The sequence below is a fragment of the Trachemys scripta genome, chromosome 10 (genome assembly GCF_013100865.1).
Source record: "Trachemys scripta elegans isolate TJP31775 chromosome 10, CAS_Tse_1.0, whole genome shotgun sequence".
Classification (NCBI taxonomy): Eukaryota; Metazoa; Chordata; order Testudines; family Emydidae; genus Trachemys; species Trachemys scripta.
The window spans coordinates 9942988-9961521 of NC_048307.1; the positions used below are offsets into that span (position 1 = coordinate 9942988).

The 18534-nt window shown below is 39.8% G+C and overlaps 1 protein-coding gene across 2 annotated transcripts in view; it reads right to left on the minus strand.

Moving 5' to 3' along the window:
* SDK1 (sidekick cell adhesion molecule 1) overlaps positions 1 to 18534 on the minus strand; it is a 646617-nt gene that overhangs the window by 171164 nt on the left and 456919 nt on the right. For both annotated transcript variants that reach the window (XM_034784003.1, XM_034784002.1), the window contains exons 8-13: positions 17850 to 17933; positions 12144 to 12338; positions 10853 to 10969; positions 10400 to 10567; positions 7650 to 7752; positions 5737 to 5913 (exon numbers count right to left, since the gene is read on the minus strand). In XM_034784003.1, the coding sequence (XP_034639894.1) occupies positions 5737 to 5913; positions 7650 to 7752; positions 10400 to 10567; positions 10853 to 10969; positions 12144 to 12338; positions 17850 to 17933 (844 nt within the window). The remainder of the gene's footprint in view (positions 1 to 5736; positions 5914 to 7649; positions 7753 to 10399; positions 10568 to 10852; positions 10970 to 12143; positions 12339 to 17849; positions 17934 to 18534) is intronic.

Consider the following 18534-nt stretch of genomic DNA (forward strand, 5'->3'; position numbering starts at 1 on the left):
TAACTGCCAGAGGGCAACTGAAAAATTTACACAGCAAACACACAGTGTGTCTTATAAAATTAGTTAGAAGAAAACTACTTGCTAAGGGAACTAAACCAGACATGTTGTTGGCGAGATTTCTAAGAAGAATGGCCCACGAGCAGGTAATTAGAGAGATTGGGACTGAAAAGGGGATTACTAAGGAGGCAAGGGAGATTAAACAAGCCTTCTTGTCAATTTATAAAAAAGCTTTGCTCCTAACTCATGAATGATTTCCTAAGTCAGATCCACCATACACCGGTTAAACTCTGGAGCAGGTGACTCAGCTGATGGACCCAACAACTTGCTAGGAATTTGAGGTAGGAAATCTAACAAAACACACTGCCTTGATGGCATTGTCATAAATGTTTCTAACATATTAAATGAAGAGCCTGTTTTCTGTTCAGAGCTTTCCCATTTGTCTCACCAAACTCCTAACACAGGAATGATTACTGTACTCCATACAGAGAACAGACAGGCAGGTGAGTGTGCCTTCTTGAAAGCCTATATCATGGCTGTATTGAGAAATTACAAGTTTGGCCAGAGTCAAATCAGACAGATTTATTTCTGATTTCATTCCTGGAGCCAACACTGGATTTACCTCCATGGAGGTCAAATCCACAGATGACTAAGGGAGAGTTTTCTTATCTTACTCTTTCTTCTTGGTCTAAAAAAGCAAATACTTAAAAAAATTAATTATCATTATTGCTACTTTATATTTGATGGTAAATAGTTAAAAATAGTTTTCTATTTGTTTTTTTCAATTTGGATTTGTCAGTAATTTTTATATCCTGGGTAACGGCCCAATAGAGAGCTCGAAAACAACTAAAACCTTCTCCTTAGAGAGGAAGAGGCTTTCTGCCTGACTTCCTTCCTGTTCCCATGAAACTGTGAAATACACAGTGTGGTGGAGCAGAGAAACCCCTGGTTGGCCATTTGTTGAAAGAGTTGCTGTTGTTGTGCCTTCTGCTTGGCCATTCATTTTAGCAACTGATCCATATCCACTGTAGCAGTGTAGGGACACGTTTTTTTGAAGTGTGTGTCTTTGGGGGCTTTTTGTGTTTTTGGTTTTTAGGCTCGATCAACTCCCTTACGCAGGGTTTAGGTTGACGTGCACCTTCTCCACCAATTCTCTAATGGCTTGCCTGGAGTAACATCCCCTGGTTGACCCTTCTACCTGCTGCTGTGGCAGGAAGCCAGCTCAGTGGGGGGAGGAAGTCTCTATTCCCTATGTTCGCTGGGTGTTTCTATGCTCTTCAGCCCTTTATGATCTTTGTGGCCCTACAATGTCCTTCAAGAAAATAGAGTCCAATCACTACTGGGCATTCCCCAGTTTCCTCAACAGTCTTTTCCAGTCAGGGATGCAGCACTCCTCTCTCATTGGTTGTCGTGGCCGCAGAGACTCGGAACTGCATCCTGTGTCTTTGCCAGTCAGCCCTGAGCTGAGAGTTTTCTCCTTCCTTTCCCCCTCCAGGCCTGGCATTGGCTGCAGGAATAGCAGAGTGGGGCTAGCTTGGCCTATTGGCTCCCTTTAACTTCTCTGCTGGTGTGAGGTTTTCTGCTCCATCACACACAGACTGAAAAGGCAAGGGATTGCCAAGATATTAGAGGACATGGGATATGGAATCCATAGCAAATGGCTTTTTAATTAGGTGTCATTTTGATTTTTGTTACTGCACATTGTTAAGAACTACCATTATTTATCTGGTACCAAAATTCCCCGACAGGTGACTCCTAATGAAAATACTTAGGAGTACTTTGAAGTCCATAGGATGATATCTGCTGTAAGTGGTTAGCTCCAGTCCCTTGCTTTCCAATTTTGGGGAAGAACAATGAAGTGGAAAACTCTGGAGAAAGGACTAAAGCTAGCAAGATGAACTGGCTGCCAAATATAAATTGTCTATTTTGTATTACAGGTATTTCTACCCCTCCTAAATTTTTAACAAGTAATTTTCTTTGTAGTGGGGGGGGGGAATGAAAAGATTTTGGTCTTTGGGGAGATTTTATTTTCCCAACAGTGTAGGGTATTACCATGATTCTCAGTCACATTCATTTATTCATTCAACAAAAAAATATTCCTCAAATGAATGGTGGGGGAGGAGGGTATGGTGCAGCAGGTCATGTCAGATATAGATATTACTAACATAGAATACTTTAAATGTATCAAGAACCTTTAGGATACTTTTGAGTTGGAATCAGAAAACCTTAATGTCTGGAGAAATACAGCCTGATCTCCCTGAGTTTATTCAGCTATGGGAAAATGGGACGTTTCCTTTGTGTATATCTTCTTATTGGGCAGGACTATAAAGATAAGATGAATGAAGCTGGCATGCTCTATTACTCGCAATTACTTTCAGGATCAGACATTATGAGTTTGGATGCAACAGAAATAGAAGTCCAGCATGCAAATGAATGAATGGAGAATACACTACATAGCAATTCCTTTCTGTGCCCCAGTACCACCAGCACAGGACTGATGGGTGATCTGTGATCTCTGGCTGAACTTTAGCAAGGTTTTTCTAGGACCTCCCTTTTCACACCTTTTTGCTTCTGAGATATCTGCATCGGGGAAGACACTCTGTACTGTTTGCACCAATTAATGTTATCTATTATTTGTATCACAGTAGGGGACCAATTATGTTAGGCACCACATATACATATAGCTCCTGTCTAGAAGAGCTTATATTCTAAATAGATAAGACCGACAAAGGGCTGGAGAAGGAAGCTTTTTTATTCCTTGTGACGATTCAGGGAATCTGTCTATGTGCAGCTTATGAATTGTGGTTGATATTGGGGATTTTCTGTGTATCTGTACCAGACTTCAAAATCCACTCTGAATGCGGAACTTGGTTGTCTTGTCTGCTATCTTTTGTCTCCATATTGAGCTAAAATCCAAAATTTGCAAAAGGAGAAATTCATGCACCTGGCACAAGGCTAATAACAGAAGGACATTTAACTTTGACAATCATCCATTCAAATGGCAAATCGTTGGACAAAGAGTTGGCTGCTACTCAGGGCACACCAGTTTTCTGGTCTGAATTCCAGGGGAGAGGTTACTAAGCAACAGATCACCTGATGAGGTACTCTGATCATCTGATAAGGCTGAGCAGAGGGTCATCTGACAAAGGGGATGGGAGGTTATAAAAGGCAGGATCTCTCACTAGCCATTTTGGAAGTGAGGAGAAGGAAACATTCTGACAGGCGAGAGAGAGACACACTTCATCATTAGGAGGAGAAGACATGTGCAGAAAATAGGTCTCTATTTTTTGTGGATTTGTGCTACTTAGCCAAATAATATTAATGCAAGTTGTCAAAAAACAGCATTCCTTTGTGTTCTTGCAGTACTTTATCTCAGTGAGATCAAAATATTACAATTCAAAAGTATAACTGAGTAACTTGTCAGTTACTGGAGTTCTCTAAACAGACTGGGTCTGATCCATTCCCTGGATTCTTGTGGCAGAAGCCGAGGTATAGGCTATCAGCAGAATATCCTCAAGGAGTGAGGACAGAGTGCCAACGGGCTCTACTCTGCAGGGAGACCCAAAACTAGCCAGCAGAGTAGGAAGTGGGCAGGGTTGCAGGGAGGGACAGGCCCAGGACACTTGAGAGATGTGCCCCTTTCAAGTAACTTCCACTGGCAGGAGTTCTATAGAGTGTAACACTGTTCCCTATTGATAAACCCCCCAGAGGTGAGCAGTGACATTAACACCACCTACCGTCCTCTGGGGATGAATGCATCTGATGGTGCAGCTGCTCCAGAACACAATATAAAAGGCTGCCTTTTGCTGAGCAGACTTGAGAACTATTCAGATTACTTAAGACACAGGAATGTGACACGTGTCAACTAGGGTGACCAGACAGCAAACGTGAAAAATCGGGACAGGGGGTGGGGGTAATAGGAGCCTATATAAGAAAAAGACCCAAAAATCGGGACTGTCCCTATAAAATCGGGACATCTGGTCACCCTAGTGTCAACATAGCTTTGTAGCTCGGCTTCAAAGCCTTGGTTATAAAGATGTGGCAGCTTTCCTCCCTCACGCCTGTCCACCTTTCAAAAAAATACCATACACATTGCCAAAGCCCACAAAGGCTCCAGAGAAGTCTGGATAAATGGAAAGTGAAGATGGTTGAGTGGAAGGAATATTTCAAATGGTCCTCAAAAATTCCCACTCTTGGAGACTACCCAGCAGTAGAAATTCACTCCAGGAGGAGAGCGGAAGAATGCTTATTTAACAAGAGAAAGTTGACAGCTCTCTCAAAATGGGCATCTGATCTAGCCATGGAACTGTGCCTAATGTTTTATAAAACTGAGTTCCGTGTAGCAAATCTCAGAGGGGAGCACATTACACTGCCAGGCGGTAAAAGGAACCATAAGAATCTTCTCTAAGAGACGATCAGGAGTGACCAGCAGAAACAGATGCTATTTTAGTTACACTAAAGTGCAGTTTAACTCAGAAAAATGACTATATAAAAACATTACCTTCATACTCAACAGATATGCTCCATACATACATCAGTGTCATAGCTTATGACTTGCATGATACCAATACAATTCTATTGCATTTTACTCCTGTTAGACAGAGTCAACACAGCTAAGGGTGAATGAAGGACGTTCTGTTATGGCTCACACATCATCATCAGAATTGTTAATTAAATACCAATGTCAGGACCAAATTCTGTCCTAAATTAAGATAATGGGCTAAATTCTGCTCTCTGCACTACACTGACTTCAGTGAAGTTACTCTGGATTTAGATCAGTGTGAGTGAAAGCAAAATTTGGTCCACTGGTAAAACTGAAGGCAGAATTTGGCCTGCAGAATATTTATCTATTATTGCTGATGATGCACAAGGCAGAAAACAGTTTGATTTTCAGACCATAGCCTGAATATGCTGGGTTGGCAGACAGAAAAAGACATCTTACTTGTAAACTGATCATATTTGATCTAAAGGGATAGAGACAGAAGATACAGAATCCCACAATGCCTTAAAAAAACCAGTCCTTTTCCAGAATACTGCACTTTAAAGGTCTTTAAAAACTATCATTAAGAGCAGAGACATGCATATGGTTGAGGAAACTTTATTTAGAAATGCAAAGCAAGCAGGAGAATAAAAAAATGCCTCAGAGACCAACAGTTCTGAGATCTGTTGAGTTTTGAGGAAAGCAAAACAACTGGGAGATGCATTTTTATAACCTTGAGTCCCTGGAGCTGAGTTATTATTATTGCTATTTCTCAAAACATCTACAATATGCACACATGTCTATACATGGTGGCTCACAGTCTCCCAAGAGGGCTAACTGGCTTCTGCCATTTGGAAGTCCATTCACTGCGGCATACAAACACAAAAAGGGGCAGGGATAGCTCAGTGGTTTGAGCATTGGCCTGTTAAACCCAGGGTTGAAAGTTCAATCCTTGAGGGGGCCACTTAGGGATCTGGGGCAAAACCAGTACTTAGTCCTGCTAGTGAAGGCAGCAGACTGGACTGGACTGGACTCAATGACCTTTCAGGGTCCCTTCCAGCTCTATAAGATAAATAAATAAATATATGGAGATATACCTATTTAAAACTGAGGAGCTCTTAAGGCAGTGTCATTAGCAAGAAGAACTGGCTTAACTTTTTTCTTTAAAAAGTAATAGAAAGAAACAGTACAAAAATGCTCAAGAGAATTAAAAACCAAATATAATGTGCCATCAAAAGCCAGACAGCTGCAATACTTACATCACTTCTAGTCGAGCGTTTCTCGAATCATTTCCTCCAAAAGAAATAACCTCACAGGTGTAGTCGCCGATGTCACCTGACCAGGTCTGGCTAATAAGGAGGGTACCACCTTTCTCTACTGTAACTCTGGAACTGCTAGATGGGTTTATTGCAATGCTGTCCTTCTTCCAAACATACCTGGATGTCACAATGTTTCAAAATGTTAACAAGTACAACTAAGAAAGCTCAGAAAGATTTGTACAACAAGGTGATATCAGCTGTTAAAATTCTACAGTCAAAATGGCACTAAACTGATAAACCACTACAAATATTTTCAGGACATTTAAACTTTTCTGACCTCGATCTTAGACTAGTGACTAGAAAGAAAATTTGATATACACAAACAATGTAGAGATGATGGAATATATCTATATTCCATATAGATATATGGAATGAGTACATTACTCATGAGTGGCAAAATTATGAGTGAATTTTGTAGGCCATCTTTAACAGGTGCGGGTAAAGCCTTTATGAAGTACTGTACTGCAAGTAACTTAATACACATTCTTAGGTAAAAGCAGTGTGATTGAATCTTCATCTGGCTCATCTCATTATCTCTGTGATATCAAACACTAGCCCATTCCATACAAAAACACTCAGTAACATAAATATTTGCAAAAAGTGAACACAAAAGCGGTACAAGGAAGTTATGGCCCAAGTGAACTCATTTTTTCAATGTAAGCAAATACTACAAAAATGTTCCACAAGTATTTACCCAACTCTGATTTTTATACTCTATGTGTTTATGGGCCAGATCCTTGGGTGTGGCCAAAATGCACAAAGTGACAGTCAGGAGGTGGTATATGTGCAAAGGTTAATTAAAGCTCTCCTTTGCACTCTCCTGATGCAGCTGATATTTGGTGCAGACCATTCACCCTATTGTTCTAACCAAAAGGGGCCAAAAATGCAGCCCAGTAGCAGTGTAAAATAGAACCACCTTGACTTCCCCTTTTCTCCAGCCACACCCCCATACTCTTATGACAGCAGAAGGGAAGGAATGTGGCATAAGAACTGCTCTGTTTGGTGTATGGATTTCAGGCTCTCACATACACGGACTGATCCTCCCTGAGCTAGTTACACCAGGTATATTGCCAGATTACACCAGTAACACAATGCAAAGTGGCTGCCATGCCAGAGGATCGAGCCTTGTGTGTGTAGATTTAGATACATGTATACAGCTACACAACATGTGTATACACAGCCCTACGATCCAGTATGGTCTAAAAATGTTTACATAATTTTATAGGTTCTCTGCACTGTCATTTTCTAATGTTTTGAAAACAATCCTCAAAGCCACAAATAACTTTTTTCATTCATGTGTGGTGCCTTTAAATTGTGCATATTTCAATGCTGTCATTTTGTTAAAAGTGGTGAGCTACCTCTGAATTCTGTGTGCAGATCTACTAGTTTAGAGGCAAGTTCTGCTCTCCATTACACAGGGTTCAATTAAATAAGAATTTATCCCTTAGTTATTAAAGTGTTTCAGAGAGTGGGGACAGCCCCCCTCCTAGAGTTTCAGCACTCCCAACGTAAACACTTCTGAAGTCCTATTTGATCCCTTTGGGCTTTACTCTCATTAAGTAGCAGCTTCTGACAAGTTGGTTTTATTGATAGTGTATTAACCTTGACAGTAAAATCATGGAAGGCTGTATTGAAGTCATGAAGTGGAACATAGCTCATTGCAAATAATACATAAGACTGAAGTAGAAAATGGAATTTATGTGATTAATGATGCAGTCTACAATCTTATGATGAGGTAATCAAGGGTCTGATGCTGAAATCTGGGATCCTGAAACTTCTCACCTAATGACACTCTGATAGTTTGTAAAATTAAGTTCAGATAAGCCACACAAACAATAATGGATACCACCAACCTGATTGAAATTCTAGGGTCATGAGTCGCTTCACATTGTAGAGTGGCTGTGGTTCCCTTAATAACAGTGCTGTCTTCAGGAGGGTGAACAATAAAAGTGCGATCTGAAAAGAACAGAAGTCAGTGTTCAGGTAAAATTGCAGACTTTTATCTGGTCTCTCTCAAAGGGCAATGAACGAGTTATTCGTCACTCTGGGCAAGAAGCTCTCTTTCACTCTGGCAATGGGAGTGTGAGCGTGAAGCTCCCTGACTGGCATATGGAAGGTTGCCCAGTAGTTAAATCTAACAGGCAGGACACTCTTACCACTATTTTATGTGGATCCCGCCGCACCCCCTGGTCTAATTTAACTATGTAAAGCTGAGGTCCTAAGTATGTGATGAAGAGACTTTAGAGAAGCAGCAGAGGACACCAGCATGAGCAGCTTTTAGTTAGCTAATCTGCGGGCAGTGCTTTGAATATGAAAAGCGCTAGAGGAGTACTAAATGTTATTTGTTGTCTTTGCTGCAACCAGTTACTGGCAACCCCAAAGTCATAAAGTTCCAAGAACATCTATGGTGCCTATAAGTCAACAATATATTGTTATTCAGGAGCCCAGGCATGCTATTTGGAGTCAAAAACTGTGCAAGGGAAGAAGATACTCTGAAAATTATTCAGAAACAGGAAAATGTAAATGGCACCTTATCCCATCAAACCTATGCAATGAGGGTGGAAGAGGAGCAGTTTCAAGGAGAGTGAATGTTCCTCATAAGAAAGAGGTGTTTTCCCAAATGTTGCAAAACTATCTTCATTCAAACACCTCTGGAGACATAGAACACAATAATTGCTTGTAACTATAGCAACTAGATCAAATGTGAAAGATCTCTATTATGCTCAGCAAAGAGGTGGTGGCAGCTCATATCATCAGCTAAAACAGGCAGACAGACAGTAAAGTGTGGAAGATGGGTGGATAAAAGGAATGCAGTCCCAAATTACCGTAGAGATGATAACCCATAACAAATGAGAAATCACAGGTGTACAAGAGATGACCAACTGAATCTGATCTGTACAAGTAGAGATATCATACTATTAGAGACAATGTGGGTGAGGTAATATCTTATACTGGACCAACTTCCGTTGGTGAGAGAGACAATAGAGCATACATAGAGCTTTTCTTTTTTGTGTAAGCTGAAAAGCTTGTCTCTCTCACCAACGGAAGTTGGTCCAGTATAAGATATTACCTCACCCACATTGTCTCTAATAGTCTAGGACCAAACACAGCTACAACAACATTACAATCATTTTGCACTATGTCTAATATTACTAATACCATGTACTATGTCAGTATTATTTCTACTGTACCTGTGTAAGCTGGTTAGTTCTGTAATGGAGTTCTCATTGCTGTACATGTAGTGTGTGGTTATATTCAATCATAAAAGTTTAGCAAGAGAGAAAAAATGAACAGGGACCCTATCTATTACAGGTATTTGATCCATTGAGAAAAGAATTATAATGGAGACCCCCTGCTGTGCTCCATTAAATATATCTGAATATAAAGCAGTACACATTCTTCTAATACTTAAACCATATGCACAGTCAGTAATATCAATATGCCATCCATATATGACAAGTGTGTCTTACATTACATTTATTGCCAGTATATTCCACAGATACCCTCAAGATCATAAGGTGGAATGTTTACATTCTTTTGCGGATGAATAGATGTAAAATGTGCACCATCCGCCCCAAGGATAATCAGTCCCTAAGCTGCACTTCAAAGAGAGGGAAGGAGAGGAGAGCAATATACTTTTTATAAAAAGCATTTTTATTCTCAACTCAGGATTTTTTTTTCCTGCTGTTAATGGCAACATGTTAAACCTTCCCTTTTTTAACTTGTAGCTTGGATTTCCCACACTGGGAATGTATCTCACCTCCCATACACCAGGAGTAACTCAGATGAAGTCAATGGGTCAGACTCTGTAGACCAGCTAAGAGGATACTCAGTACAAATCCAGGTAGTGGTGGAGGGCAAGCCAAACCTGAGTCTGATCGGTACCAGGCTGATCCCTAAATCAATTTAGAGCAGCTGAAACCTGATGTATTTTGCATTGGCTGTCAACAACTGTCAGAGGTAACTACGTAAGCAAGGATCACGTATGACCTTATGGCCACATACCCCGTGGCAGCAGTCAGGGAGCTGGTGGCACAGAAGCTATGAGGGCTGTTCTATACAGGGCCGGCTCTAGGCACCAGTGTTCCAAGCATGTGCTTGGGGCGGCACTTCTTAAGGGGTGGCATTCCGGCCCTTTGGGGCGGCTCTTTTCAAGGGGCGGCACTCTGGTTTTTTTGGTTTTTTTGCTTGGAAAAACCTGGAACCTGCCCTGGTTCTATACCTTTAGGTAGGGGGAATCTTTAAGTGGCCAGCTCTGCCAGCTTTAGGGCTGCTTTTCCCTGCCAGAGAATCAGCGCCAATGAAATTACACCAGTGTAAAACCTGTGTAAGTTAGATCATACTCACTCTAATTTTTTATTAAATTAGTTTCTTTCACAAAAACATCTTGAATAGCTATCCAAATATACAAAATTTATATTCATCCTTTCACAAAAATGGATAATTTGATAGATTTATTTAAATAGACACATTATTCCTATTAATTTATACAAGTTTTTCTATTAAATGGAGCTGTATAATAGTTTGACAATTTCCTGAGAGCACACCAAAAACTGATTAATCCTTGATTAATGTTAGATTTAAAACAAAGCATTATCCTTACTCCAGACAGTCAGGATAGCAAAAGCATTCAGGGCTCCTTCAGAGTTGACTGCATAGCAGGTATAATTGCCAGCATCCTGGAGAAAGACGGAAGTAATCTGGAGCCCACCAGATTCAAGAAGAATGAACCTGGGAATCTGAACAGAGCCACTGGCTAAGATCTGGTTCCCTGAAACATAGGAGGAGGAAATGGCATGACTCTTGTTATTTGCAATGCATGAATTAAGCGATGAAATTCCAAAAGATTAAGTAACAAAACCACACAAGGTGCTCACACACTCACTCACTGACTCGCGTGCACGAACACACACACACACACACACAGCCATCCTCTTCTTGCACAGAACAAACTAGAGAAAATAGAGACGTACATGCTGAATGGACTCTCCCAAAGTATTCAAGGGGAGAACAGAGCAGGAATTCACTATGGTTTCACAACAGAATAAGTGTTTACCTCTTTTCCATGTGATGGCAGGTTTTGGAGCCCCAGTAACCTCACAGCTTAATACTGCAGTCATCCCTTCTGTAACAGTAATGTCCATTGGAGGTCGGGTAAATGTTGGTGTAATATCTGGAATCAAAAAAGTAAAAAAATCATGGGATCACCTATCAAAACAATCCCTTAAATACCATCCTGGAGTGGTTTACTTCCACTTTTATAGAGCGGATCATGGAGAAGGACATGACACTAATAAATAAAAACCTTTCAGCAGTGACTGTAACCTTTCATTATTCATCTCCTAGGAATGATCTAACACACTTTATTACCTAAACGGAAAATAAAATCTATCAGTGCTTGTATAAGTACAAGCAAGAGATCTTAATGATAAAAGTGGAAAGGTGTAAAATTAGTGTTTTGGGGAATACAGAAATCTAGATAAACAAAACTATTTGCTTTCATCTTCATAATACAGAGTTCTTTAAGATGAAAAGCAACTTGAGAATGACATTAACGTTGAAAGTTAAATGTCAGCCAAAAATAGTTAGAATCTGATTCTCATTCAATACATTGTCTAAGTTTTTTCTTTCTTATTTTCCCCCAGTTGCACTCTATTACTTTTTTTTACTGCCACTTCCCAAATAGATATCGAACTGTTGCAGATCTGTTTTCTAAAGCCCAAAGAATTCTGGTCAGTACTTGTATATTGTCCTTGAGCTTAAAAAAAATCATTACATTGGCAACCATGGAATTTTTCCAACAAATAAGATGGCAGAGTGATTCAATAACTACAACATTTAACTTGGTTTTTATTGTTGAAAAATATGTTTAACTTGGAACTTCTGACTTTATGTGTGTTTATTCCCCCCAAGCAAAATCTACCTAAAGTGTCATCCTACACAATCATAAAACAGTAGCATGAATTATATAAAGCAATAGAAAAGGAAAACTCAACTATAGAACTAAAAGGAAGAGAGAGAGCCCAATTTTTTCCCCAAAATTTTCTTTTTTTTTTTAAATGTAGCAATAACGGCCTGATCCAAAGGCCGTTGACATTAATGACAGTCTTTCCATAGACTTCAACATGCTTTGGATCAAGCCTCAAGTGAATGCATTAGCTCTAGAACACTTACAAGGTTATGGAAGTGCAAGTGTTGCCTCTATAGATTTAATTCAATCAATCTGAATCAATCCACTGCACCCACAAAGCTGTCCAGAAGACTATACAAATGCTTGTGGCCCTTCAATCAATTATCTGAAATGGGAACATTGCTCTCATTAATCATTACCATAGTTCCGTACTCACTGGTTACATCCAGGTAGGTGTGGGTCTGTATTTCTCCAGCTTTATTACTGGCAAAACACTGAAAGATTCCGGAATCATCAGGATGCAATCCCTGGATCTGCAGCCCCCCATTCGTTAGCACTTTGTAACGAGGATTCTGTAGCTCGTTGATAGGAACAGAGTCCTTAAACCAGGCTAGAGTGGGAACAGGAACTCCTACATATCAAACAAAGCCAATTCACTGTTATTCTTTGCCAACCACCGAATACTCTGTACAATCAAAGTACACAGCAATGTTGTAGTCAAATATCTGAGCACAAATTTGAGCCCTACGTAGCCTAACTTGCCCCACCCAAAATCTATATAAATATATAGATATTTGTACAAAAGCACTGTTTGATCAATGGTGAATACAGATCATGTTATCAACGACAATAAGATACTGTAGAAAACGTGATGACAACAACAGCAAATAATGATAGTGTGTGGAGATAACCCTATCATGTTTTCTTCCTCATAATCATACTTCATACCACACTTTGGGAAAAACGTTTTAAAACAAAATTTTAGATTAAAACCAAAGTCCTGTAAATGTGAACCATAGCAACACTGTGACATAGAAATTCCTATAGTGTAGTTTCATCCTGAATAAAAATCTTATATCCCGCTACAGTCAAGTTGTCAAAATTAAAAGAAAATGGCAAATTACACATTAGCAATGAAATGCTGAAGTGACTGTAATAGGTATTTTAATTCTCAATTTAACAATCCTTTTCATGATAACTGGCAGTGTATCTTTAAGTGATAATGTACAAGCAGCACATTGTATTCAGTAAACCTGTTTTAAAATTTGTATTTTGATTCATTTTCTACTTCACCTGTGGTTGAAACATTTGTGCATTAATGCAAACTAAAATGTAAACAGAAATCCTACCTTAAAAATAACATCTCATACTTTGTATTACTCTATTCTTGCATGCACATATATAGAAATACTGGCACAGGTTTTCACTTACGCTGTAGCCACTTCACACCAGTCTGCTGCACAAAAGGGACTGTAAATTCAGCAGTTCGGGCCAGTGGAGAATTTTCCCTTCCTAGTGGAGTTATTCAGTGGTGTAGGGTAGCCATAGAAGCTCCTATGCCACCCATTATGATCCCTGCATTGTCCTCCCACTCCAGCAGTCCCTGGCTCTTCCTGAACAGCCCCCAAGGGCCTAAAGTAAAGCAGCCATAAAGTTGCTTTAATTTATGATGGAACTGGATGACCCCAAGATTGGGAGGGCATAAATGCTTAAACGACATTGACCCACCCCTAGTCTCCACCACAAGCTGTGTTGAGCTTACAGGCACAGCTGGAACTCAGCCCAGGATCTGAACCACTGACTGATTGTAAGGTAAGAGTCACTGTCTCCTGGTGTGGTCTTTCGATGGATCTCTGCATCTCCTGACTGGCCCTCCTTAGTTTGTTCTCGGTCAGGTCAGTTCCTGGACTCTCACCGCCAATTAAGTCTATCAGTCCTTCAATTTTAGGCCCTGCAATTGCCTGGCTGTTTTCTTAAAGGTGTCATTGTCACCTCTTTGCCACCCCCCAGACCTTTCTGCCTCCGCTTCCAGCTCTTCACTCTCCTCTTTATAGCAGGCCTTGTTTTCTCTATTGGTAGCAGCTATGGGTGCCTGCCTCCATGACTGGCAGCTCTGGCAGCTGCAAGAGGGTATGATTAGGCTGTTTGCTTGTGAACAGGAGAGACTCTCCTCCCCACAACTCCCCCATCTATACTCGGTATGGGGTTTGTAGACCCCATTACAGTCTGTGTCTGTCATCCATCCGTCTACCTTATATATCTCTAATGCACCCATCACAATAATATCTAGGCAACTGAAGTAGTCAATGGGAACTGAAGTTGCCTGATTTTCAGAGGTGCCGAGCAATCTCTGTGTCTCACATTTGTAAAGTGGGGATAGTAGTTACCTACATTACCGGGCAGCAGTGAGGTTTAATTCCTTAATGAGTGAAATTCACTCTAGTGAAGGCCCTTTGCCTCATTTAAGCCCATAGGATGCCTAGAGCCTTGGGCAGGCAGTGAATTTCACCCTAATGTTAGCAGACTGAAATCCTCAGATGGGAGGCACTATAGAAGAGCACAATATTACCATTATTTTGAAAATCCCAAAGTTACTAATATGACATAACATATCAATTTGTGTCTCCTTTCAATTTTACTCATCCTCTGGGTGTGGACAAAATTATATTTACCCAAATAAAAATGTACAAAAAAAATAAGAAGTAGCAGAAAAAGAATATTTGATTCATCCTAATGTTATTTATACAAACATGCATCCGTTGCCAAAATCACCTCTGAAGCCGATAATCATCTCAGAAAGAAATCCACTGTACACAGTGTGTGGTGTTTGATATGAATAGATGCAGTGTACCACCATGCAACAGGCACAATTTCCATTTCAGACAACAGCCCATATACAAAATTAGTATAAACTCTAATGTTCAGAATTCTCAGTGCGAGAGTGTTATTCATCTTTTGAAAGTCCCCTGGGCAAATACAAGTTATCACTGAGTAATGAAGAAACAGAATGGAATAGTCCTCCTGATATGGAAGAGGCTGGAAATGATTTCAAGTTTAAATAATAACAACTCCATTTTCCCACACATTAGATTTGATGGGCATTCAGATAATGAAACCTGGCATTCAATACTTTGACCCCTACCTTTAACATTAGAGTCATTTCTCAAATCCCTTCCCACTAACAATATTAGCAAAAAAATCCTAATCCTATAATCACTGTGAAATACATCTTTCCATCACTAACTCAGCTGATAAAATGAATATTACCATCTCTTTATTTCCTATGTTTCAGCCATGGATACATTCCCCTACCCTACAGTTATGAATCTTATCTCATATGGATAAGCAAAGATCTTATTTAAGCATTTAGGGGCCTGTCAATAGCATTCACTTGGGCTTTTAGTGATCTTCCCAGAGACAACTGCCTCTAAAATTGTACAAAATTCCCTTTTTTCATTTTGCAATGAAAATTTTAAAAATAGCAAAAACAATTATGAATTTTGTCTTTATTTCTCCCTGATCCGTCCTAACGGAAAATCTAGAGAAGGAAACATTTTAAAGATCTTTATTCCTCCATGTAGGCATTTTGCCAACCCTTGGTCCTACCTTGCTGTTTGAGGGGATGCAGTGTGATCTAAAGATTCATAAAATAAAATTATCATAATACTTAACGTTTATAGAGCGCCATACATTTTCCAAAGCACTCTACCAAGATTAGAAAATTAATCTAATGGTTAGAGAGGAGACTGGGAGCCAGAAAAGTTGGACTTCATTCCTGGCTTTACCACTCACTATATGACTTTGGGCAAGTAACTTAACCATACTGTGGCTCAGTTTCCCCACCTGTAAATAGGGCTAACAATCTTTAACTATTTTATAGCCATGGTCTGAATTTTAGCAATTGTACATGGAGATCATGGATTAAAGACTAGAGAAGTTTAAATTATTATTTTTGTTATTTATTTTTTATAGCACCACGATCTCCCAATGGGCTGCCGTGTCCCACAAGTATCCTTCCGTCTACTTGTCTACACAGGTAGAACTGTTGTCCAATTAACTGCAATCCCATGACACCACCAATGCGGCCTGCAGCTCCATGCTTTCTATAAGTAAATAAGGAAGGATAAAAAAAAGTGCATTGAAAATGTACAAAGCATCAATGGCTGCTGAGAGATATATACCCCAGCCTGGTTACAGTACAGTTGGATACACTGAAATTCCATTTATGAGGAAGTAAAAAGCTAGTCTGTGCAGGTTGCAATTTTATTTATAGTTAATCGCTACTTATGCTGTGAAATTAATCCCTCTCTCACACTCACAGTGCGCAAAGGCTGAGTAAATGGGCTTTGTGCACAGACTTCCACAGGAGCTGGGTGAAGTCAAATCCACCTTCATACCTGTGGCCACGGCATAGGGCAGCTGAGCTGGAACAGAAGCAGCAACCTCTTTTTAAGGATTTGTGGCAGCTTGATCTGCGTAATTACAGATCTAGTGTCTCCCCAATCACTCCTGTGCCTCTAATCCCTACTCTTTCCTAATTTATATTGAGCTGGCGTGTGGCCAGGAGTCCCTCTGCATGCCTGTTATGCAGCTATCCAAGACTCTGGCAGAAGAACTGTCTTGCTGTCCATGGATTGGATCCACATTGAAGGTATATTAATTGATTTGGCTATAAGAGGGTTCCACTGTACAAACAGGATCCAGGCCATAAGACTGCTTAGGTGTGCCCCACTAGTTCCCCAGGGAGCTAGATGGAAGGAAGAGTAGGTCTGGAAGAGAAGTCAGAAAGCACCATGAGGTCTGCATGACCTCTCAAGGAGAGGTTTTTTCTTTTAATAGCTGACGAGCAGTTGGGGTTTTAGATAGTTCTCCCATTGGGCACGGCAGAGAGTCCAGAGGCTCGAGTTATTTGCTTGCCACACACTTGACAAATCTCAGAAAAATACTATTATAGCCAGTTTTGCTAATGGTGTGATTTAAAAAACAACAACAGCTACTTGGGTGAGAATCTCATCTGGGTAACAGAAAAATCCCAATATATTTACCATAATATGAACTGATAGCACTCCGCAGCACCTTATTTGGCACAGGCAGGGGGTGGGGTGAATTAGTGGGAATGGAAACAACAACATGCTATAAAGAACATTCATATTGTCAAAAACAGCTGGTGTTGGGAAAGTAGTATTTGAAATAGTTAATGATTTACAGTTTTCTCACAGTGCTCTTGTGTATATAACTGTTTTAATGACAATATTTTGCACTTATAGCACCTTTCATCTCAGGACCTCAAGGCATTTTACTGGGTGTGCACTATTATCTCCATTTATGGATAGGGAATCTGAGGCACTGAGAGGCTAAATGACATGCCAAGGTCATAAGTCAATTCAGTGGCAGAGTCGAACATAATATTCGGGGTTAGAAACTTGCAGCTCACTGTTCTAATCACTAGATTATGATGCTTCCTATTTTTTAATTAGAAGGCATGCTTCTGCTTCTTTGGAATTGTATCGAAAAAAGCATTTCATTTTAAGTCCAGTTATAAGTATTTTGAAGGTTGTTATGGCATTAAAACACCTTCCAATTAAAAACGGAAAGAAAGAGTGCTGTTGTAGAAGTGTAACTACACTTGAACATTACTGCAACTGACATTTCTACTCAGTGTAAAAGCACCATAATTTTCAACAAGGAGGTTTAAGTATTGGAATTATTGATTGTTTCGCGGCGTCCCAAGTTATGAGTCCCAAAGCCATTGTTTTACTTCAGTTAATTTACTGGCTCAAGACCGTAATCCTTTTTAGCCAACTACAATTGTAGAAATTATCCTCTAAAGCAAGGAACATGAACGGAAGGAGCAGGGGCTATTTTGCCCAGGAGACAAGCAGCATTAATGTTACCCAGCTCTTATACCAAAATTCCACTTACTTGCATCACACGTACAAAACAAAACTAAAAGAACAGCCCAATTTTCTAAAGGTGAAGGGGCAGCTCCTCAGATGTTGTAAATGGTCATAGCTCACTGAAATCTACCCCAAAATGTTAGGAATTGGTATTGGGTGCTTTATTCAACAGAGGGTGCATTTATTTTTTCCAAGCTCGTACCCCTTTTAAGCAGCTTCATATACTTTATGTACTGCGCACTCACCCATTGCCTGACATAAGAGGTCCACTGTTTTCTCCACCTCGGCCAAAATTCGACTCTCAGGCTCAGCAGTGAAATAGGGTGGCTCTTTAGAATAGAAAGGAAATAAACAACAAAATGAAAACTCAGGCTGATTTAAAGAATTTAATATAGTTTCCTCACAAATGCTGTATTTAATATAGTATAATACAAACTGCCTAGTTCATCTCCTGTTTGGGGATCATGGGAGGGTTTTTTGTTGTTTTTTGCTATGATGAATATGAATTTCAAAGATAGCTGAGCCGATGCCAATTTATATTTAGGGTTTCACACTGCAAATTAATACTCAGTGCAGCGGCTACTTTTCATTTTATAGGTTTGAATCATGGAATGTTTTAATTCTGTTTAGAAGGGCCATCCCAAGAGGTTCATAAAGGTTTATATTTACAGCATAATATTTTATAGAATAGTTTGCTTCAGTATCTAAGCTAAACACCAGCTTCTCATGAAGTCATGAAGCATGTCAAATAAAGTGCCGTACCATGCCAGTGACCCTATATCAGAAAGTAAGCACAGTATATTAAAAAAAAAACCTAACAGTTTTATTTGTTGAAAGCAAACAGATTTAATGCTTTAATCGAACATGCAGTAATAACCAACAAAACCGACAGTTTATCATTAGGACTAAACAAAAGTCATTATAGGTTGC